The sequence below is a fragment of the Tursiops truncatus genome, chromosome 9 (genome assembly GCF_011762595.2).
Source record: "Tursiops truncatus isolate mTurTru1 chromosome 9, mTurTru1.mat.Y, whole genome shotgun sequence".
Taxonomy (NCBI): Eukaryota; Metazoa; Chordata; class Mammalia; order Artiodactyla; family Delphinidae; genus Tursiops; species Tursiops truncatus.
In genome coordinates this window covers 92,246,600-92,269,898 of record NC_047042.1, presented here as the reverse complement: position 1 = coordinate 92,269,898, position 23,299 = coordinate 92,246,600, and the positions used below count along the sequence as shown (strand labels likewise).

At 36.1% G+C, this 23,299-nt stretch overlaps 1 protein-coding gene across 11 annotated transcripts in view; it reads left to right on the top strand.

Moving 5' to 3' along the window:
- BRAF (B-Raf proto-oncogene, serine/threonine kinase) overlaps positions 1-23,299 on the top strand; it is a 161,370-nt gene that overhangs the window by 50,845 nt on the left and 87,226 nt on the right. For all 11 annotated transcript variants that reach the window (XR_012334121.1, XR_012334120.1, XR_012334118.1 and 8 more), the window contains exons 2-3: positions 8,193-8,294; positions 20,423-20,686. Coding sequence is in view for 6 of the 11 variants with exons in the window: in XM_019945688.3 (XP_019801247.1) it covers positions 8,193-8,294; positions 20,423-20,686 (366 nt within the window). In the remaining 5 variants the exon portion in view is untranslated. The remainder of the gene's footprint in view (positions 1-8,192; positions 8,295-20,422; positions 20,687-23,299) is intronic.

Here is a 23,299-nt window from a genome sequence, read left to right as displayed (position 1 = left end):
TCACAGCAGTGATAACAGGCACCCTTATCTTTTTTTTTTTTTTTTTTTTTTGCGGTACTCGGGCCTCTCACTGCTGTGGCCTCTCCCGCTGCGGAGCACAGGGTCCAGACGCGCAGGCTCAGCGGCCATGGCTCACGGGCCCAGCCGCTCCGCGGCATGTGGGATCCTCCCAGACCGGGGCACAAACCCGCGTCCCTTGCATTGGCAGCCGGACTCCCAACCACTGCGCCACCAGGGAAGCCCTGGCACCCTTATCTTATTCCTCATCTTTCACTGTGGTATTTTGCTACAGGTTTCATATACCTTATTAAAAGATCCCTATTTCTAACATTCTAAGATTTTTTAAATAAATGTTGACTTTTTCAAAAATATATTCGCATTTTGTTACTCATTTATAATTTAGTTGCATCATGGTAAACAAATATGGTTTGTATGATAGCAATTTTTGTATTTATGAAACTTGCTTTGTGGCTGATATATAGAAGTAAAAGGAAGAGTAACAAAACTCGATCAATTTCATACAAGTCAGAAAAGCAAGAAGCAGCAGCATAAGCAGAAAGCACATAATAAGATGATAGAAATGTATCAGCTACAAAAATATAAATGAACTAAATTCTCTGGTTAAAACACAGATGTGTTTAAAACAAAACAAGCTAACAAAAAAAGAAGTCTATCTATAATTCATTTATAGGAGACACACAATGGTTGAAAGTCAAAGGGTGAGAAAGGACAATACCAGACAAGTAGTGGTTAAATGCTGGTGTAGGTAGGTTAATATCAGACTTTAAGATAAAAAGCATCGTTGGGAGAAAGAGGACCATTACTTAACATTAAAGGTAAAAGAAATTAAAAGTTTGGGTAAGGGCTTCCCAGGTGGCGCAGCGGTTGAGAGTCCGCCTGCTGATGCAGGGGACACGGTTTCGTGCCCTGGTCCGGGAGGATCCCACATGCCGCGGAGCGGCTGGGCCCGTGAGCCATGGCCGCTGAGCCTGCGCGTCCGGAGCCTGTGCTCCGCAACGGGAGAGGCCACAACAGTGAGAGGCCCGTGTACCGAAGGGGAAAAAAAAAAAAGTTTGGGTAAGAGCTCAAACCTACAGAAAAGTTGAAATAATAGTACCATGAATACTTACATAAATACTATTTACACTACCTAGATTCAACAGTATGTTAACATTTTGCTCAATTTATAGCTCCTAAGGAGAAAAAAGAAATTATTTTACCTGGTCACAATATCATTGTCTAGGAAGATTGACAGTTTCGTAATCTTATATCTAGTACATGTTCAAATTTGCACAGTTACCCCAAGAATATCGTTTATAGCTGTTCTCCATCCCTGAACTAAGATCTTCTCTTTGTGCATGCATTAAATCAGTTGCTGGCTTTTAGTAGTAGTTGTCTTTTAGTCTGAAGTGACCACCCACCATTTTGTTTCCCATGACATAATTTATTAAAGAGACCAGGACAGTTGTCATGGAATGACATGTTTGGGTTTGTCTGATTTCATAGCTTTGATTTTCAAAGGAAGGTAAATATCTTACAGAATGTCGCATATTCCATATTTGTCTGATTATTTCATTGTGGTTCTTTTAGCATATTTTTCTTTATTCCTTATATTTCATCTAAACTAGAAGCTAAGTATAAAGGTTTAGATTCTATTTAAATGTTTTGCACGTATACTTCATGGGTGATAAATAATGTATTGTTTATGTTGCATCACATTAAGAGGCACTTGTCAAGTTGTCACTGTTAATGATTCTAAGCCACATCTCTCCTTGTAAAGGTGTATGTTTCCCTTTGTCTTTAATCTGGGGGGAAATACTTTGGCACTATGCTAGTATCCTGTTCATCAATTTTTCACCTAATGGTTTTAGCATCCTGTCCTTTTCTGAATCAATTATTTTATATTAGCTGTCATTGTTTTGTAAAGAGGAGCTTCTTGGGACTTTCCTGGTGGTGCAGTGGTTAAGAATCCGCCTGCCAGTGCAGGGGTCACAAGTTTGAGCTCTGGTCTGGGAAGATCCTGCATGCCACAGAGCAACTAAGCCCGTGCACCACAACTACTGAGGCTGCGCTCTAGAGCCCGTGAGCCACAACTACTGAGCCCGCATGCCACAACCACTGAAGCCCGCACATCTAGAGCCCATGCTCTGCAACAAGAGAAGCCACTGCAATGAGAAGCCTGCGCACCACAACAAAGAATAGCCCCCACTCGCTGCAACTAGAGAAAAGCCCGCTCACAGCAACAAAGACCCAACACAGCCAAAAATCAGTTAATTAATTAAAAAAAAACATACGTGCTATTTACTTACTAAAAAAAAAAGAAGAGCCTCTTATATCAAATGAGAATAACTATGATTTTTCCCCTAAAAGGCAGGATAAATGCATAATTCTTTTCCATTAATATTTAATTTTCTAAAGATGTCACAGTTACCTAAAGTCTCCCATCAAACACTATTTTTATGGGCTAGTGAATTTTTATTTTTTTAAATGTATGCAGTCTATTATAGCTAGTTGTAGTCTTTACTCTTTTTGCTGAAAACCTCCCAAATTTGACCAGTAGGAGTCCCTTCAGGCTAGCTCCTGTGTTGTTTTCACATCTGTCCAACACAACAAGATGTTCCAGAACTCCTCTTCTTGAATAATAAATAGATGGACCTTAAAATGCTTTAGTGCTGGCCATTTCTCCCATTAGTTGTAGTCATTGTTTCAGTTGTTATTTTATATAGTCTATGCTTACTTTATATATACTCTCATGTTTATAGTTTCTAGGTTCCCCATTTTTATTAGTTTCCTGTGGCTGCAATAGCAAATGGCCACAAACTTGGTGGGTTACAACGGTACAAATTTATTCTCTTAGCAAGTCTGAAATAGGTTTCACTAGGCCAAAACTAAGGTGTCAGAAAGGCTGTGCTCTCTCTAGAGCAATTTCCTTGCCTTTTCCAGCTTCTAGCGTTGCATTCCTTGACTCATGGCCCCTTCTTCCAACTTCAAGGCCAGCAGTGTAGCATCTTCAAACCTCTCTGGTAGGTCTCCTATTGCCTGATGCTCTGTAGTAAAATCTCCCTCCAGTTCCATTTTATAAGGACGTGATTACACTTAGGGCCCACCCAGATAATCCAGGATAATCTCTCTAACTCAAGATACTTAATTACATTTGCACAGTTCTTTTTGTCATATAAGGTACCATTTATAGGTTCTGGGTTTCAGGATGGATACGTCTTGGGGGATGTTAATTAGCCTGCCATACTGTTCTTTTATATTATTCTGGGTTCAGTTTCCTTTTTCTAGGTTGTTAGTTATTTTCTTTTAGCACCTTGAAGTCAATTCATTATCCTCTGGCTTCTTTTACTGTTCTTAGGAGTATGACATCAGTCTAATTTATCTTTCTTTTCTTTCTGGTTGACCTTAAGAACTTTTGTGCATTTTCACTTCAACCTGGATGGTTGTGGATTTAGGTTTATCTGTCAGGCCAGGACTCATTTTGCTACTCTTGAGTATTTTTGATTTCCAACTGTTTTGGAAAATTACAGCCATCTTCTTTTCAAATATCTCTCCCATTTTCTGTTTACCTCTGCATTTACTAATTCTGTTCTTTATGTCTTTCATGTTTTCCTTTCATTTTTTTCTGCCTTTTGGCTAATTTTCTCTGAATCATCTTCTAGTTCTTTAATTCTCTTTTCAAGTCTAATCTATTTACTTATACTGAGATTTTGTTTAATGACTATATGATTCAAAATTCAGTCTTTGTAGTTTCTTCATGCTTCCTTTTTATATGTATGTGTTGTCTTTAAGCTTTGAGATCTTCCAGAGTTATTTCAGTAGGAACTTCCTCTTATATTTTGGTCCACAGTTTATTAGCTTTGATTTTTTTGGTCAAGCTTGATTATATCTGTATTATTTTAGAGGAATTACTCAGAATTTTTTCTGGTGAATGACAGGTGTGCTAGTTTTCTTGCTTTCAGTACCATGATTCTTTTAACAATTTTCTTGGAATTTTAGGAAAAAGTCTTTTCTTTATTATTATTTATTATCTTTGGTAATAATCATTTGTTTTTTGGCATCTATTAGACTAGTCCTGTAATTTTCTCCTTTGACCTAAAGTATAATGTTACTGGATTTCTAATGAATGACTATCCCCACATTAAAAAATACATATATAGTTTTGAATTATGTTTAAGAGTTTGTCTTTCCTCACAGGTTTGATTATTTTGTGGCTTTATTTTTTTGTCTTATCTTTGTCAAGTTTTGACATATAAAATGAATTTGGAAGATTTTCTTTTTTACATATATTATCACCTATTAATAATTGATAGTATATTTCCTTAAAGGTTTGATAGAAACCAATAATTTGGATCTGATACCTTCTTATTGGGAGGAGGGGAGTCAGTGGCTATAGTTTTTTCTGCCTTTGCTACCCTTCAATTTCTCCCATAGCAGTTTGTCTGCATTATATTTTAACTTGGCTTTTAAAAAAAAATTCAGTCCTTTTTTGGAGAGTGAATTTTGCCATTTTTAAAGTTGCTAGAAATGATAAGTTGTTTACTAGTATTGCCTGGTTTTAATTGCTGTGTTCTACTGAAGAGATCAAAAAAGGATAGGAAATCTTCTAGTACCTTTCTTGAAGTTTTTTGTTCTTAATTCTTTCATTTCCCTTTTAGGATTGTTGTAACAGTTTTTCTTGTTTTTCCAAGAAGACATTTTAAGGCCAAAGCTCTATGTCTACTGTTAACTTTACAGTATCTTATTCTACTTTTTAATATATCGTCAAAGTATAAATATCATCAAAGCTTTTTTTCTTACTCTTTGGGGAAAATCTGAAAGAAGTTCCTCTCCCAGACTCATCTTTTCTAATTACAGCTAGGGTTCATAGTGATTTTTCTTCATTCTTCGGATATAAAGTTGCTTTTGTTTGGAAGTTAAGAAACCTGCCTTTCAGGCATTTGTGGTCAGGCCCTGCATTTTCTACCTCCAGCAAGAAAATTTAATTCTAATCAGTTCTAATCAGCTCAGTCTCCTCATTTCCCCCATGCTCTTTGCCCTCTCTAATTTTTTTTCTTTTCCCTTTCTCCCATTCTTTGGGGGAATGGTTCTTTACCCTAACTGCACATGAGTTTTATCTGTGGAGCTTTAAAAAAAAAAAAAAAAAAAGGAATGTACTTAATTTCCTGGACTGGAAAGAATCGCTGAACTAGGATTAATATTTCTCTCTTATGCTATTCTGAAGACAGCTTAAATCTTAGCTCCAGCACTAATTGAATACATGTTATGACAAAGACACACCAAGATAAGTGATGGGGGAATAAAAGATGAATAAAACATGTTTCTGATCTCAAAGTAGCTAATAGACATGAAAAACATAAGCAATTTTAGGATATCAAATTTTGACTATAAAGCAGTTCTGCCTGGGTGGTCAATGAACTCATCATAGAGGGAGTTTGTCATTTTCTGAGATGAAGAGACTGTAACAAAAACAAGTTTTGAAGGGGCTCTGGGGGGACAGATCAAAAGTTGACTTTTGAACATGTTAAGTTTGAGATGCTTATTAGTTATCTTAGTAGAGATATTCAGTAAGCAGTTGGACAAAAAGTCTGGAGTTGAGAGGATAAAGTTGGGTTTAAAAATTTGGGTTTCATCAATTCATATTTGGCATATAAAGTCACAAGATTAGGTAAGATCACTTGGGGTGTAAGTGTAGCTAGAGAAAAGAAGATATCTAATACTTGTTGGGGATATGAGAAATTAGCGAAGGAGTCATAAAGGAAAATATTGTAATATCTGACTGTAGAAAAAATTAGAAACTTCTGTCATTCTCAAACTTTAATAAGGATCACTTTGTTAAAGTTTGGTAGGTCTGAAATGGGGCCTGAGATTCTGCTACTCTAACAAACTTCCAGAAGATTATGCTGCTGGTAGTCTATGGACCGTGCTTTGAGTAGCAAGACTTTCTGTGACTATAGAGACATAAAGTAAAAAGAAGGAAAGACTGTAACGTTTGTAGGAGAATAAGGATTAATACCCAGAATATCCAGAATAAAGGGTATCTATAAATGAACAAGAAAAAAATAGATGGGGAGAAAGGATACAGATAGGGAATTTTCCATAAAGAAATTAAAATGGTCAATAAACATGAAAAATGCTCAACTTTCTAGGAAATACAAATTGAAACAAGATCATCTTTCCCCTTAAGATCAGGAAAAGTTTAAAAATTTGAAAATATCCAGTGTTGGTGAGATTGTGGGGAAAAGGGTGGACTGATACCCTAGTAGGAGGGTATCTTGGTACCTTTTTCCTTTTGGAAGACCATTTGGCATATTAACTTTTTAAATGTGCATATCCTTCAATCCAGGAATCCTTTGCCTTGGTATCTAAAAGGAAAACTTGTACCTTTGCCCAGAAAGGCATTTCAGAGCTATTCACTGAATTGTTTGAAGTTGAGAAAAATGAAATAATCTAAATGTCCTCTAGTAAGGAATTATTAAATAAACCAAGGGTCCTGAAACCCTTTGCTCACTTATTCTCCCTTGTACATTTTAAAATTGTCTCACATTTTTGGGACTTCTCTGGTGGCTCAGTGGTTAAGAATCCGCCTACCAATGCAGGGGACATGGGTTCAAGCCCTGGTCCGGGGAGATCCCACATACTGTGGAGCAACTAAGCCGGTGCACCACAACTACTGAGCCTGTGCTCTAGAGCTCACAAGCCACAACTCCTGAGTCCACATGCCACAACTACTGAAGCTCACGCACCAGAGCCCGTGCGCTGCAACAAGAGAAGCCACCGCAATGAGAAGTCCGTGCACCGCAATGAAGAGTAGGCCCCGCTCACCACAAGTAGAGAAAGCCCACGCGCAGCAACAAAGACCCAATGCAGCCAATAAATAAATAAATAAATAAATAAAATTTTTTTAGAAAATTGTCTCATGTGTTTTCATTATAACTGTAATAGTTTAAAAGACCATGATTTCTAGTATATGTTAAATAGATTTTGGTTACACCTTAAAATTGCAGATTCAAATCATTCAGTTTATAGAGAGTATCTATCATATACCGTATGCAGAGCAGATTCTCACACCACTCAGATAAATTGAACTCATTTTTCGTAAGGAAAAAAAATCTGACTTCTTATTTATCTTAAAATAAACATGTAATATGTGCCTGTATTATGACTTCTGAATTCTAGACTTTGAATTCTCAGCTGGCTGAGACTTCTGAATTCTCAGCTGGCTGGCTGGTTAAATGGATGAGGCTTGGAGCCTTCCCAAGAATGTGTTTCATTAATAAAATAAGGTCTTGCTCTTAATTTCCCCCCTTTTCCTTCTTCTTTTGTTTGTTAGGTGCTTTGAAGTTTATACAGCTCAGAACAGTGCACCTTAGTAGGATTTGAGATGGATAAGAACTTTGCCTTTCTTTTACAAAGTGGAGAATTACAAAGTGGTAATTTTAAAAGGAGAGGAAGAAAGGAGAACTAGTTCTAAAGCAGATCAACTAGGAACAGTACAGATAGACATTGAGGATCTGGAAATTGATTCTCCTAAAATCATCCATGTCGACCTAACCTTAGGTTACCGTTGAAGTTTGAAGACCGTTGAAATAAGCAGTGCCATAACAATATTTTGAAATGAATGTTAGATCTATCTATACTTAATTCAGCCATTTAAAAGGATGCTTATACAACCCTTGAAATGGAGTAAAATACATGTGTATTGACATGGAAAGAATTCTGAGGCATGTTGTTTGGTGAAAAAAGCAAGTGTTAAAAATATTTTAATATGTAATATTTATATTATATATAGTTGTATATTTTATATATGTATATATTTATGTTTTTTACTTGAGTGAAAAGGAGACATGGAAGAATGTATATTAGACTGTAAACAGCACTTACCTTTTTGGCAGGGGGCCCAGCAATGTGGGGAAAGTGAAAAGAGATTTTCATTGCTTGTTCCTGAATACTCATGTATTATTTAAATCTTTTATAGTTGAGAATATATTGTGTTACTAGTGTAGGAAAAAATTTAAAGAAGTTTAATAATAAAAGGGAAAAACCACTATACTAAGTGATCTCTAAGGTCTCTAAGCTTTAAATTTCAAGGAACACTGGCAGTTACTGCAGTATTTTAATAGAAATGTTAAAATATTTCTAATTCATATTCTAAATGATTTGTATTCAAATTCTTTCAAAATATTTTTTAGGTGTGGAATATCAAACAAATGATTAAATTGACACAGGAGCATATAGAGGCCCTACTGGACAAATTTGGTGGGGAGCATAATCCACCATCAATATATCTGGAGGTAAGCTTTTGAGTATCATATATGTAGTAATTTTGGAAAGAAGAAAATGAACTTATAAAAAAGCATTTGTACTGGTAATATTGGTTATTTTAGGGAGTGGGATTAGAAGTAGATATGGGAAGAGAGAATTAGCTTTGTCTTTATTGTACTTTTTAATCTTGTTTCACTTGTTACAGTAAACATGTAGTATTTTCTAATTTGGAAAATATCAAAACTAAAGGAGAAGTTGTATATAAGCTTCAAAATATCACCCTGGTTTAAAAAAAAACAAAAACTTAGTGAAAAAAAGAGAGAGAGAAAACAGTCTTTTCTGGAGGTCAGCAAACTAGTTACCATATTAGAAAATGGGGAGAATTTTGTGAAATATCTTTTTCCCAGAACAAATCCCCACAAAATAGGTTTTTGCTTCCTTATGGATAAAGTCTACAGTATTTAAATAGCTCAAAATTGCTTAGCCTTACTGTTTGATAGTGCCTTCAGGCTTTTGTATCAAACCTTTAACATAACTGTAAATTTATTGATTAGTCATTGTTCTTAATCCTGTGAGGTAGTAGTTACTGTTATAATCACAGGTAGGCTTTCTTGGCGTTAGTTTCCTATGTAAGTCACTCAGCTCCCACAGCTAGGAAGCTGTTATGGAATCTAGGCAGTCAGGCTCCACAGCCCACACTGCTTACCACTACACTATACTGGCTGTCTCTATAAAAGCTGGCTCCAACTGTAATCACTAGTCACACTGGGAGATAACCCTAAATTACAAATGATCAGGTTACCATTTGCCTTCAAATGCCAGAGATTTTTAGGCATGGATTGACAGACTCCTAAATGAAAATTCTAATTTAGTAATCTAATTACTTTTAAAGGGTAAGTAAATCTTCAGTATTTCAAGAGAAAGTAAGCTTGCATTTCTAAAATAAACTTGGAAGTTTGGAAATAACTGCTAATAAACTGTTCTCTTCTTCATATGGCTTATCACAGAGCACACTGCCAGTTAGTATCGGTGCTAGGACTAGAATTCATACTTGTGAATATAGTTAGTGTACTTTCTAATATCCCATGCTGTTTTTTTTTTTTTAACATGTTTATTGGGGTATAATTGCTTTGCAATGGTGTGTTAGTTTCTGCTTTATAACAAAGTGAATCAGTTATACATATACCTATGTTCCCATATCTCTTCCCTCTTGCGTCTTCCTCCCTCCCACCCTCCCTATCCCATCCCTCCAGGGGGTCACAAAGCACTGAGCCGATATCCCTGTGCCATGCGGCTGCTTCCCACTAGCTATCTACCTTACGTTTGTTAGTGTGTATATGTCCATGACTCTCTCTCGCCCTGTCACAGCTCACCCTTCCCCTCCCCATATCCTCAAGTCCGTTCTCCCGTAGGTCTGTGTCTTTATTCCTGTCTTACCCCTAGGTTCTTCATGACATTTTTTTTTTCTTCTTAAATTCCATATATATGTGTTAGCATACGGTATTTGTCTTTTTATTTCTAACTTACTTCACTCTGTATGACAGACTCTAGGTCTATCCACCTCCTTACAAATAGCTCAATTTCGTTTCTTTTTATGGCTGAGTAATATTCCATTGTATATATGTGTCACATCTTCTTTATCCATTCATCCGATGATGGGCACTTAGGTTGTTTCCATCTCCGGGCTATTATAAATAGACATGCTGTCTGTTTTACTTGTATGTGTGAGGAGAACGAGCAAAGGAGTCATAAGGAGGCAAATAGTCCTGGTGAAAATAGTAATTCTTTGTTAATCAGAGTTAGACAACTTAACCAGCAGTTTTTCTGCCAACCATTTTGTGTCGGGAAACTTTCCCCATCCTCATGTAATCCATTTGCATCGATCACCACTGTTGCAGGGATTTACTACCCCTCCACACACATACGCTTCAGGCTTTTTACTATTTGAATTACATCTAACGAGGACGGTATACAGCAGACTATACCTCATAGGTTATATCATTAGCATGTAGATTCTTACTCTCAGGGACTAACACTACACAATTTCTCTGTAGAAGGCAGTATAATATAGTGGTTAAGATGAACCATGGAGTCACACAGACCCTGTGTTTAAATTCTGGCTCTGCCTTAATTTATGCAGACAGGTTACCTAACCTCCTTATACCTCACCTCATTGGTAAGATGGGACTGTATCACACATATGGTAATTTAAAGATTAAATTGAGTTTATAATTATGAAATAGCATAGTTCCTGACACATATTAAGTGCTCCGTAAATCTTTGATTCATTTGTTCAACAGATAATTTTTGAGTGCCTGCTAATATTTGTACTTGTCTAAGCTCAGGGGATATAACAAAAAACAACCCTGCCCACCCCACCTCCAGCTATGCCTTCAGATAGCTTGTATGTTAATCAGGGGAGTGGGTTACAGAAAATAAACATAGAAATAATAAAACATTGAACTTACCACCATTTGATATACTGTGAAGAGGAGCCTGGCTGCAGATGGCAGTATTCTTCCTTGAGGAAAGTTGACCAGGCCCAGGGAAAAGACTTGTGGGTATTGCTATTTGAAGGCCCTTAAGTGGGTAATCTACTGATTACCCACTGAGACCCACCATTCTCCTTTCTGTCTCTATGAATTTTACTACTCTAGAATGTCACATAAGTGGAATTCTAACGTATTTCCTGTAACTGGCTGATTTCATTTGGCATAATGTCTTCAAGCTTCATCCATGTTGAAGCATGTGTCAAAATTTTCTTCCTATTTAACGCTGAATAATATTCCATTGTATGTATATATCACATTTTATTTATCCATTTATCTATCAATGGCTACCTTCAGTGGTTGGTTGTTTCCACCTTTTGGTTACTGTGAATAATGCTGATTTTACTTCTTTGGGGGGTGTATACCCAGAGTGGAATTACTGAATCATAAGGCAATTCTATATTTAATTTTTTAAGGAATTGCCATTCTCTTTTCCATAAGCAGCTACATTTTGCATTCCCACTAACAATCCTTTATATGCTTGCCAAGACTTATTTTCTGTGTGTGTGTGTGTGTGTGTGTGTGTGTGTATGTTTAATAATAGGCATCCTAATGAGTGTGAAGTGGTATCTCATTGTGGAAATGCAAATCTCCAACTTTGTTCTTCTTTTTCAAAATTGTTTTGGCTATTTGGGATCCCTTGAATTTCCTCATGAATTTCAGAATGGATTTTCCTATTTCTCCAAACACATTGCCATTTTGGTAGGGCTTACACTGAATCTGTAGATTACTTTGGGTAGTATTGACATCAAGAGTCCTTAACTCTTAAATATGAATGGACAGTTAAGAATAACCAGATAGGGACTTCCCTGGTGGCACAGTGGTTAAGAATCCATCTGCCAATGCAGGGGACATGGGTTCGAGCCCTGGTCCAGGAAGATCCCACATGCCACAGAGCAGCCTCTGTGCCACAACGTCTGAGCCTGTGCTCTAGAGCCTGCGAGCCACAACTACTGAGCCTGCATGCCTAGAGCCCGTGCTCTGCAATAAAACAAGCCACCTCAGTGAGAAGCCCGCACACCGCAACCAAGAGTAGCCCCCGCTCGCCGCAACTAGAGAAAGCCAGCGCGCAGCAAGAAGACCCAGTGCAGCCAAAAATAAAATAAATAATTAAAATTTAAAAAAAAGATTAATGAATAAATAACCAGATATTTAAAGAAAGCTATTAACAGGAAAGCTAATGGCAGAAATGGTCAAAAGGAACTCAGAAACAGTGCAGAGAACAGAAGAAAATTTGAAAATAACTATAATTAACATCAAAGATAAGAGAAAATATAGTAATCTGTTCTTGTTTCATGGTTGTACTAAAGAAGCAAAAGTAATAGAGAATAAGAGCTCTTGGAAACTAAAATAGTAAATTAAAATGGCATAACAGAAAATTTAAATATGTGTGTGTGTATCTGCATGTGCATATAAACAGACAAACAAACAAATGCTATAAAGTTAAGGACATCTTCCAGAAAGTAGAAAAAAACAAAGATGGAAAATATTAAAGGAAAGATCAGAAAAATTAGAGAATAAGTCTAGGAGATCTATAAAAATTACAAATGTTTTTAATCTGCAAAAAACAAATAACAATTTGTCCAAACATGTAGCGGTATTAATTTCCGCTCCCATAACAAGAAACACGAAGGTAAATTATTCAAAGATTGTTCTACAGCTCAAGGTTGTCAGACACTGGGGTAGATTGCTATAGTCCTTTTGGTTTTTCTGTCATAACTGCAGCACATCTGAGAATCGTACTCTAACACAAGACGTCAAATCAGGAAGAAGGGATCACAGATGTTCTCTGGTGTACTGAGCCCTTGCAAGGAGGAAAACCTCCCCCCCCAAATCCCTTACAAGTCTTTACATTTCACCAACCAGAATGGGGTTACATACACCCCTAGACTAGTGCCTGTGCTTACATTTCCTGAAATAAGAGGCTAAAAAGTAAAATTTTCCCAGTGTTCACAATTTGGCTTCAGATTAGTTTGTGCACTGGCAGGTAGAAGTTGTGCTACAGCATTTCGAAAGAAACCCCTTTGGTGTTTTCATAGAGAGATAAATCTTTACCTATCTCTCCATTTCTTCCTTTTAGCAGAACAGAATGAAATCACTTATATCACCATCAGAAATCCTTGTGGCTTTCTTTTTTCTATGTACTAATTTATTTAAAAACGAGTTTTTAAGTTCTAGATTTTCTCCAACTGGCGTATGAATAATAATTAACATTCTGTTTATTCCCTTGATGATAACTGCAGTGAAATGAACTATTGTACTCTAAAGAATTTCAGGTTTGTCTTTTCAATCATTGGTTCCAGTCTTTTCTTTTTACCATCATACAGAGGAAGAAAAGATGAGTTTCCCCTAAAAGTCGTTCCTCAGAATTTCTTATTTTTCTCCCAATTCTTCTGTATTTACTCATCCAACAAATTATTTGAATGTCTTCTGTGTGTAAGATATAATGCTAGATGCTTTTCTAGTAGTAGATTCTTCTTTCTAGACCTGATATATTGGATTCCAGAGGTGAAGGGATAAAGTTTCTGGAATGACCCTACATATCTAGTGTTAACACACTGAATCCAAGCTACCCCTGAATTTATATGTATGCTGGAGTCCCCTGCAGACAGACAGATGATGACAATAAAGCTCCTAACATTTATTGAGTGCTTGCTGTGCCAGGAACTGTTCTAAGCATACAGTAGGTCATTTAATCCTCAACCTGCCCTGTGAGTTATATTTAATATTCTCATTTACATTTTATAGATGAGGAAGCTCAGGCACAGAGGGTTTTAATAATAACATGACGAGAGTTACACAACTAGTAATGGGGTAGGCAAAGTTTGAAGCCAGACATTCTGAATTCAGAACCTGTGTTCTTTTTCTTTTTTTTATGAGTCTTCTATAACTGCTTACATTTTCCCCACGTGTATGTCTTCTTTTTTTTTTCTTTTTTATCAGAGCCTGTGCTCTTAATTGCTATATCATTATTATGATGCTGACAGCCTTTCTGATCTGTAGTCTGTGTAGAACCCAGGATAATGCAGAGACATTTATCAAAACAAATACTGCAATGAAAATAATACTGGGACTCCCATGGTGGTCCAGTGGTTAAGATTCTGTGCTTCTAGTACAGGGGGCACAGGTTCAATCCCTGGCCAGGGAAGTTCTGCATACCACTCAGTGTGCCCCCCCCAAAAAAAAAAATCTGCGAAGAAAATAATACTGGAAGCTAGGTACTTCCTTTGGAATGCAGAACAGTTCATAAATTATCACTCGTGGGCAATTTGAAAGATTTCATTGTATCTTGTAAGATTAAGTTAAAAAGAATAAATATAATGAACTCTAATGATAAAAATTTTTTCTTCCACTGCCTTTTCCCATTATGTTTTAATTAAGTACGTCCTGAATTTTCTTCCCATTTTAATTTTTTTGTTTATTATTTTTTTAAGTCTTTATTGAATTTGTTACAATATTACTTCTGTTGTTTATGTTCTGGTTTTTTGGCCATGAGGCATGTCGGATCTTAGCTCCCCGACCAGGGATTGAACCCAAACCCCCTGCATTGGGAGGCGAAGTCTTAACCACTGGACTGCCAGGGAAGTCCCCATCTTCCCATTTTTAATTGGGAAATAATTCATATACCATAAGATTCACTTTTTTAAAGTGTACAATTGCATAGTTTATAGCATATGCACAGAATTGTACAGTCATCACCACCATCTAATTCCAAAACATTTTCATCACCTCAAAAAGAAACCCTTTACGCATTGGCAGTTGTTCTCTCCAGCCCCTGGCAACCACTGATCTACTTTCTAATTCTATGGATTTGCCTATTTGGACATTTCGTGTAAATGGAATCATACACAATGTGGCCTTTTGTGACAGGCTGCTTTCGCCTTAGCAGAATGTTTTCAAAATTGAACCATGTTGTAGCTTGTAGCATTCATTGTAGCATTTATTACTTTTATGGCTAATATTCTGTCATGTGGATATATCACATTTTGTTTATCCATTCATAAACTGATGGACGTTTAGGTTGTTTCCACTTTTGGACCATCATGAATAAAGCTGCTGTGAACATTCATGTACAAGTTTTTGTGGTAGGCATATGTTTTCAGTTCTTTTAGTTATGTACCTAGGGATGGAATTGCTGTGTCCTTTGGTAACTCTGTGTTTTAACTTTTTGAGGAACTACCAGACTGTTTTCCAGAGTGGCTGCACCGTTTTACATTCCCACAAGCAATGTGGGAATGTAAATGTGAGGGTTCCAGTTCCTATACATCATCACCAACACTTGTTATTTTCCATTTATTATTATTATTGCCATCCTAGTAGGTGTGAATTGGCATCTCATTGTGGTATTTTGATTTGTAATTCTTTGGTGACTAATGATATTAAGCATCTTTTTCATGTGGTTATTAGTATTTGTATATTTGTATATCTTGTATACAAGATACAAGATTTGTATTATATACAAATCTTGTGTATGTATATACATATATGTATATATATACATATATATACGTATATATATACATTTGTATATATATACAAATCTTATACAAGATTTGTATCTTGTATATCTTGTATATTTGTATATATTGTATATCTTCTTGGGAAAAATGTCTATTCAAATCCTTTGCCCATTTAAAAAACTGGGTTGTCTTTTTATTACTGAGTTGTAATAGTTCTTTATATATTCTTGGTAGGAAATCCTTATCAGGTATGATTTGCAAATATTTTCTCCCATTCTGTGGGATGTCTTTTTTTCACTCTTTTGATAGTGTCTTTTGAAGCACAAAAGCTTTAATTTTGATGAAGTCGAGTTTATCTACTTTTTCTTTGGTTGCTGTGTTTTGGTGTGTCATCTAAGAAACCATTGCCTAATCCAGGGCCATGATGATTTACTTCTGTGTTTTCTCTAAGAGTTTTTTAGTTTTAGCTCTTACTTTTAAGTGTATGATACACTTTGAGTTAATTTTGTAATATGATGTTAGGTAGTAGTCCAACTTCATTCTTCTGTATGCAGATATTCAGTTGTACCAGTAACATTGTCAAAAACCAGTTAACCATAAATGTACAGCTTTTTTTCTGGACTCTCAATCTATTGTGTTTTTTTATATGTGTATCAATATCATGTGTTTTGATTACTGTAGCTTTTAGTAACTTTTGAAATCAGGAAATGTAAATCTCCAAACTGTTCTTTTTCAAGATTGTTTTGGTTATTCCAAGTACTTTGTACTTCTGTGTGAATTTTAAGATCAGCTTGTCCATTTCTGCAAAAAAAAGCCAGCTGGGATTTTGATAAGGATTGCATTGAATCTGTAGATCAATTTGAGGAGTATTTTCATCTTAATAATATTGTGTTCTTACATTCTTTTTTAAGTTCAAAAATAAATGAACTATACTTCAGTTTGAGAAAAGAATCCATTAAATGAATGAATGAATGAATAAATAAATAAATAAATAAATAAATAACATGAGCTGTGCCCTCAACTACCTTATAATTTAGTAGAGTCATGCTGAGAACTCAGCGAAGTAATACAGTAATAACGATAAGAACTAGTACTACTTATTACTACTAATAAAAGTATTTATTGGGTTTTTGCTGTAATAACTTCCTTTGCTAGTATTATTTCACTTAGTGCTCACAAAGTTTTTTCACAAATGATTTTGTAAAAAGCCATATAAAGAAGAGTGTGGTAATACTCCAAAGGAAGTGAAAAGAAAATACCGATTTTGGATTTTTACCAAGCAGACCTTTGAATTAAACTTTGAAAAATAAGTAGGATTTTTTTTTTTTTTTTTTTTGCGGTACACGGGCCTCTCACTGTTGTGGCCTCTCCCGTTGCGGAGCACAGGTTCCGGACGCGCAGGCTCAGCGGCCATGGCTCACGGGCCCAGCTGCTCCGCAGCATGTGGGATCCTCCCGGACCGGGGCACGAACCCGTGTCCCCTGCATCGGCAGGCGGACTCTCAACCACTGCGCCACCAGGGAAGCCCAATAAGTAGGATTTTGATGAGAAGGAATGGGGTTTTGGAAAACCTGCCTGCTGAAGAAATATCTGTTTTTTGCAGCTTCTTGAAGCACCAGAGGAATTTTGTTGATGCTGGTAATGGTGCTTGAGGTGTATGTTTATGTGGGAGGACTTGCTCAAGGTTGCAGGGTAAGAAAACAGAGAAAAAGAGAAAGTTGGAAGATACGAGAGAAAATGGAGATAATGATGAACCAAGGCCTCCACAGAAGAGGCTCTAAACACCCAGTGTTAATACTAAATTGAGAGCAAAAGAAGGATGGGGAAAGATGGGGAGAATTGATTGGACAAAGAAAGAAGAGGAAGCTGTTATTTGATGGCTTTGATCTTCAGAGTAAATTTGAAGGTAATGCTGAATTAAAGGTTGGGGGATGAAGTTAGGATCCAGAGAAGCATAGGAAAGGTGGGAGTAAGTATTGTGAGAAATGTAATACGAATTAAAAATAAGTACAGGGGCTTCCCTGGTGGCACAGTGGTTGAGAATCTGCTTGCCAGTGCAGAGGACATGGGTTCGAACCCTGGTCTGGAAAGATCCCACGTGCTGCACAGCAGCTAAGCCTGTGCGCCACAACTACTGAGCCTGCGCTCTAGAGCCTGGGAGCCACAACTACTGAGCCCGTGTGCTACAACTACTGAAGCCCGTGCGCCTAGAGCCTGTGCTCCACAACAAGAGAAGCCACTGCAATGAGAAGTCCGCATGCAGCAATGAAGAGTATCCCCCGCTCACCGCAACTAGAGAAAGCCCGCGCATAGCAACGAAGACCCAACGCAGCCAAAAATAAATAAATAAATAAATATTTCAAAAAATTAAATAAATAAGTACAAATTTTCATATAGTAGTGTGAAAGACTAATTTCCATGAATTGATAATGGAACCAGTTGGCCTTGTTTTATTATTTTCTTCAGTAATGTGTGGTAACCTGAGAGAAAGAATGGAGTAATTGAATGATAGAATTTACCCAAAGTTGATATTTGACAAGCAAGTTGGTAAAAGAATAAGAATTAACCAATCTAAGATGTTACCATTGGCATTGTTGAAATGGTGAGCCACAAAGTATGGGAAGTAAAACAGCAAACAAATCTGAAAAAAATAAAGGGATTAATGTTGACAATGAACAGATTAGTGTGGTAGTGAGGATGAAATTTAAGACAGTGGGATAAGTGTGTGTACATAGGGGTATGGGAGGTTCCCAGTTGAGATCTTGTCATCATTTGGAACTCTTTGGTTAAGAACTCTTTGGTTTGTATCTCTGGATCTTGAAGGTAGAGTAGAAACAAATGTGTTTATAGATACAAGGTTTAGAGAACTTCAAGGCAGGAGTGTTGTAAGAGTAATCAGCATCCACACGGCATGCAGCAAGGATAATGGGATGAAATGAGTCAAACCAGGTTCAAAACAAGGTAGGCAAGTACCTTGGTAGATTGCAGCTATGAGGATGGAGAGAGGTGGAATAAGTAAATGTTTTGTACTTAAGGAAGAGTTATTGATAAATGCAGTGAAATAATAGATTGTAATCCACAGTGGAGGGAACAATATATTTTTAAAAATTAAGGCTAATATTTTGATAAATAACATTCAGAAAATTTGTTTACATTTATTACTTTTCCTAAGCCTAACTTTGTGTAGTAAATGTACTTGCCCAGGTGACAGTAAATAAGAATATTTGATCTACGCAAGGAGGAATTTTTGTCTCCCAGGCTGCATGTACATAATCTTCGAAGTGTAGGAATTGTGTTAGTCTTCATTTTTGTGGTTTGAGCCCCAAACACTACTAGGTACATGTGTGCTCAATATATATTTATTGAATAAGCGAAATCTCAATAAGTGGATCATACTGAAAAAGATGCCCGTAAGTAATTAGCCCATCGAACTGAAAGCTAAATAGAAATACAGCTCAGAAAATTTTGGACTGATTTGATTATAATGCCTGAGATGCTGTGAAACATTTCAAGGTCAGCGTTGGACAACTATTAGATTCTAAAGGAGAGGGCATTTTGGTGTAGTTTAGGCCCTTTACTTCAGTAGCTCATTTTAGTATTTTCCCTCCTCACCCCCCCAAAAAATTATATGGTAGGATCAAGCATATCAGGTGTGGTGGCCTATATTGAAATGAAATTTCTCCTTTATTCTCCTCTACCTTAGATAATTCTCCCTTGCTTATAGAATGAAGTTCAGGCTTCATAACATAGTATGTACATTCTCTACAAGCTGGGCCCTTACCCACTTTTCCAGTCTTATTATTTGTGTTCCTGTTCTTCACTTAAATTTCACAAACATCTATTGATCCCTTGATATGTCCCAGGTATTGTATGACGTTGAGCTATACTAGTCCATAGTTTTCCTCTATGTCTTAAAATTTCTTACCTCCTTACTCTGTTACAAAATTTCTCCTGTGCTACACAGTACTCTCTTCTCCCCACTTAACTCTGTCTATCTAAATGCTAACCTTTTAAGACCCCCCTCTTTCCTTACTCTTATCTTTGTTTATTTCTCATGTACAATACTTGCACAAATAAAAATGCATCCATCTGCTTCTTTGTAGCCTAATAAGTGATGGGAAATGCCATTTTTTTAAATCTTTGATTCTTTTCAATCTTTGTAGCCTTTCATAAATCTTTATAGTGTTGCATCTATTTGGGGTGGTAGGGAGACATGGTGGATTATAGTGTGGGGGAAGGTGATTACTACTGCCTCAAAGGACCATGGACACATACATTCCAATTCATTCCATCTCTTTATTTTCAGTAGCATTCTCTTTCCAAGATTCTTCCTACTTTTAGAATATGATATCTTAAGTGATCATTTGACCTTATAGCTTTAGTAAAATGAAACTTCTAGAAAGATACCCTGATGGATAATGGCCTCAAAATTTCTTGACTGCAGGGTGTAAACTACCTTTTCAAACAAAATTCTATTCTCTAAGCAGTATTTGATGGGAAAGGGGAGGTCATAAGATACCCATAGTGAGTAAAAGAAGGTATTTTAACTAATAGCTGTTTCAGAAAAAAAAGTGGCAGTTATACATCCTCTAATCCCTGTTGAGCTGATTTTGGTGGTAATGGTGAGATCTGACACTGTGTACCTTAGTCTTGTTTTTTGACAGATCTCTCTAACACCTCATCTCCTTCTCAACCTCTCTCTCAGTTCTTTAGAGAGAGAGAGGCAGAGAGAAGTATGAAACCTTATATGCCTACAACTTTTCTGGAAAAAAAATTAATAGGGTATTTATCTGTGATATATTAGTATTTTATCTTATGTTAGATATGTAGTTTGGAATATAAATTGTGATTTGGCCAGAAAATTGCAAATACTGGTTTTTCAAAATTAATATTCATGGCTATTATAGACATATATGTGTGTGTGTGTATGTCAGTTTCTAGATGTAGTGTCTTATAACAAAAGATTTATCAATTTAAAGGTAAAAGTACTAATTTACAATACTTCCAGCACTTATTTTGTAATTTGTAATACAAAATCGTGTTAGCTAGATTATAAAGAGATTATAATCAAAGACTTAAATTTCATATTTCCTTTTGTTACTGTCAGGAAAAAGTCCAGATTCAATGTAAGTCTACTTTATTTTATAGGCCTATGAAGAATACACCAGCAAGCTAGATGCCCTCCAACAAAGAGAACAACAGTTATTGGAATCCCTGGGGAATGGAACTGATTTTTCTGTTTCTAGCTCTGCATCAACAGACACCGTTACATCTTCTTCCTCTTCTAGCCTTTCAGTGCTGCCTTCATCTCTTTCAGTTTTTCAAAATCCCACAGATGTGTCACGGAGCAACCCCAAGTCACCACAAAAACCTATCGTTAGAGTCTTCCTGCCCAATAAACAGAGGACGGTGGTGAGTCAACTTTAATATCATCATTGCTTTTTCTTTGTATTTTTCAGAAAGACTAGTTGTTGAAAATGAAATGTGATACCCAGTGGTCATGCAAATGTAAGCATCCATTTCAAACAAGAATGGAAAAGACATAATTATTTGGTGCCTAAGTCTGTGTTCCTTAACTGGAACAAATTGCATTGTTTTTAGTGTCAGATTTGACATTTATACCTGTCAAACTTGAACCACACTCAAGTCTGAGTACTAGTGCCAGGGCTCCAAATAAAGGTTAAAGTTTCCCTTGTGAATTCTTAACTATAGACCTGTTCTTACCATAGCATGTGGGGTTCATAATTATATTATCTATATTATTCAGGAATTCTTAACCCAAGAAATTAACAACTGCTCCTGAAGTGGTAATAGCATTCAGGAACTGGGCAGAAACAAATGCATACCCTCCCTTAGCCCATATAGGTCTCATGGAATTCACATACAGAATGCCTCAATGACAAGGTCAAAATCACAAGTTATAATATGCAAGGAAACAGTCTACCATCAGTGCATTAGAAGACTTAAAAATAGCAGGATTAGATTCCTAAGAAGGAACCAAATAGAATTTCTAGGTAGCCTTAAAATTTAAAACTCAGTGCATGAGTCATCATCTCTGAAGTATTATTACTAAAAATGATTGTGTTGAATGTTAAGCTTCTGGACTTTCCATTTTATAAGAAACACGGGATAAAGGGAAAAGTTAAGCACCATGAGGAAGCAATTAGACAAATTCAGAAGGTGGACATTCTATAAGATGAACAGCCTGGACTCAGTGTCATGGAGGATAAAAGGTTGGGGATTATTCTACACTGAGTAAGACTAAAGAGACAAAACAAACAAATGCGCTGTGTGATCCTGGTTTGGGACCAGGGTGGGGAAGAGCTGTAGAAGTCCTTCTTGAGATAGGAAATGTTGAGTGTTGATTGAATATGATGTGTTCTTATGGAATTATTAGTTTTCTTAAGTGTGAGAATAGCGATATTTTTATGTAGGAGAATGTCTTTATTCTTAGGAAATACATGCTTAAATATTTAGGAGTAAATTGTCATGATGCCTGCAACCCCCCTCCCGCCCCTTTTTTGAAATAAAACTTACATATAGTAAAGTGTACAAATCTCAAGTGTACAGCTCAGTGACTTTCTACATGTGTAAGTGCCATGCAGACCAAGATATAGAACATTTCTAATGTGAGTGTTCTCTTGTGCTCCCTCAATTCAGTGACCACCTTCAAGAGTAACCACTATTCTGAATTCTATCTCAGTCAGTCAATTTAGAACTTACTTTCAAATGGTATGATGGAAACAAAATGTTAAAGAGAGAAAACAAATATGAAAAAATAATTTTAGGATCTGAGAGAACTTGGATGTTAATTGTACCACTCCTAATTTTCTGTGTTTGAAATTTTTCATAGTAGAGTTGGAAAAATTCAAAGAACATAGAACAAAAGAAAAATAGAAAGTTAAAAAGAAACAGTTCCCACTAGGAAAAAAAAACTGATGAACATATTCATGCTGATTTGAGGAAGTAGCAGAGGTTTAGAAAAGAACATTCATAAGGTTTTTAACTTTTTTATTTAGGAAATTTATTTATATGGAAAAGTATAAAGGACAATATATTAAACACCTGTGTTTAGTCACCTACAATGAACAAGTATTAATGTTTGTTATATTTGCTTCATATTACACACACACACACACACACACACACATATATAACATATATCCATATATACGTACATACATATATATATTTAGGTTCCTCTTACCTGTCCCATTCCCTTCCCAAACATCCTTCATCCCACCTTGTCCCCCAAGAAGTAGCCACTATGATAAATGTGGGGTACATTCAATCGAAATTTTTATATTTTACTACATGGATATGTACCTATAAGCATTTTTTTAATATATAAAATAGTATGATACTGTATGTAATGTTCAACATCTTGTCCTTTTTATTCAAAATTATTATAATTTCAAGGTATACATATGTATGTGTTGATACATATAGGTCTGATTCTTTTCAATTTAACATAGTTTATCCTGACAGACATCTAGGTTATGTTCAGGTTTTTTGTTATTACTAACAGTGCTAAAATATGAACATCTTTATACAGGACTCTTTGTCTACAAGTAACAGGGTATTTCCAAGTTGCACACCTGTAAGTGGATCTCTCAATGGGAAATGCAGATTTGGTTCAAAGGCTGTAAATAGCAGGTGTCTGAAAAAAATATCTAAAACTACTAAATTAATTTTAACATCTTTGGGGAGAAAGCTCTCAAAGCAGCTTATCTTTTTTGGTTTCCTCAGTGTCTAACAATTAGTAGGTGTGATTGTATTTAACATAATGAAAGGAAGGACAGTGGGAACACATAGGGCAATGTTGGATCCTTCAAAATCATGCCTTGGTTGTGTGGTAATTAAAGCAAGAAATGTTTATGGATTGGAAGGGTTAAGGAGAAGCTAAACAAGCTGTTCTTGTTTTAGCCAGTTTGAGGAAAAACATGTAAAGAGCACGAAAACATGTAGGAAACTCTAACTCTCTTACTAGCACAAGTAAGTAGTTTTAATGGAATAGATTGAGTA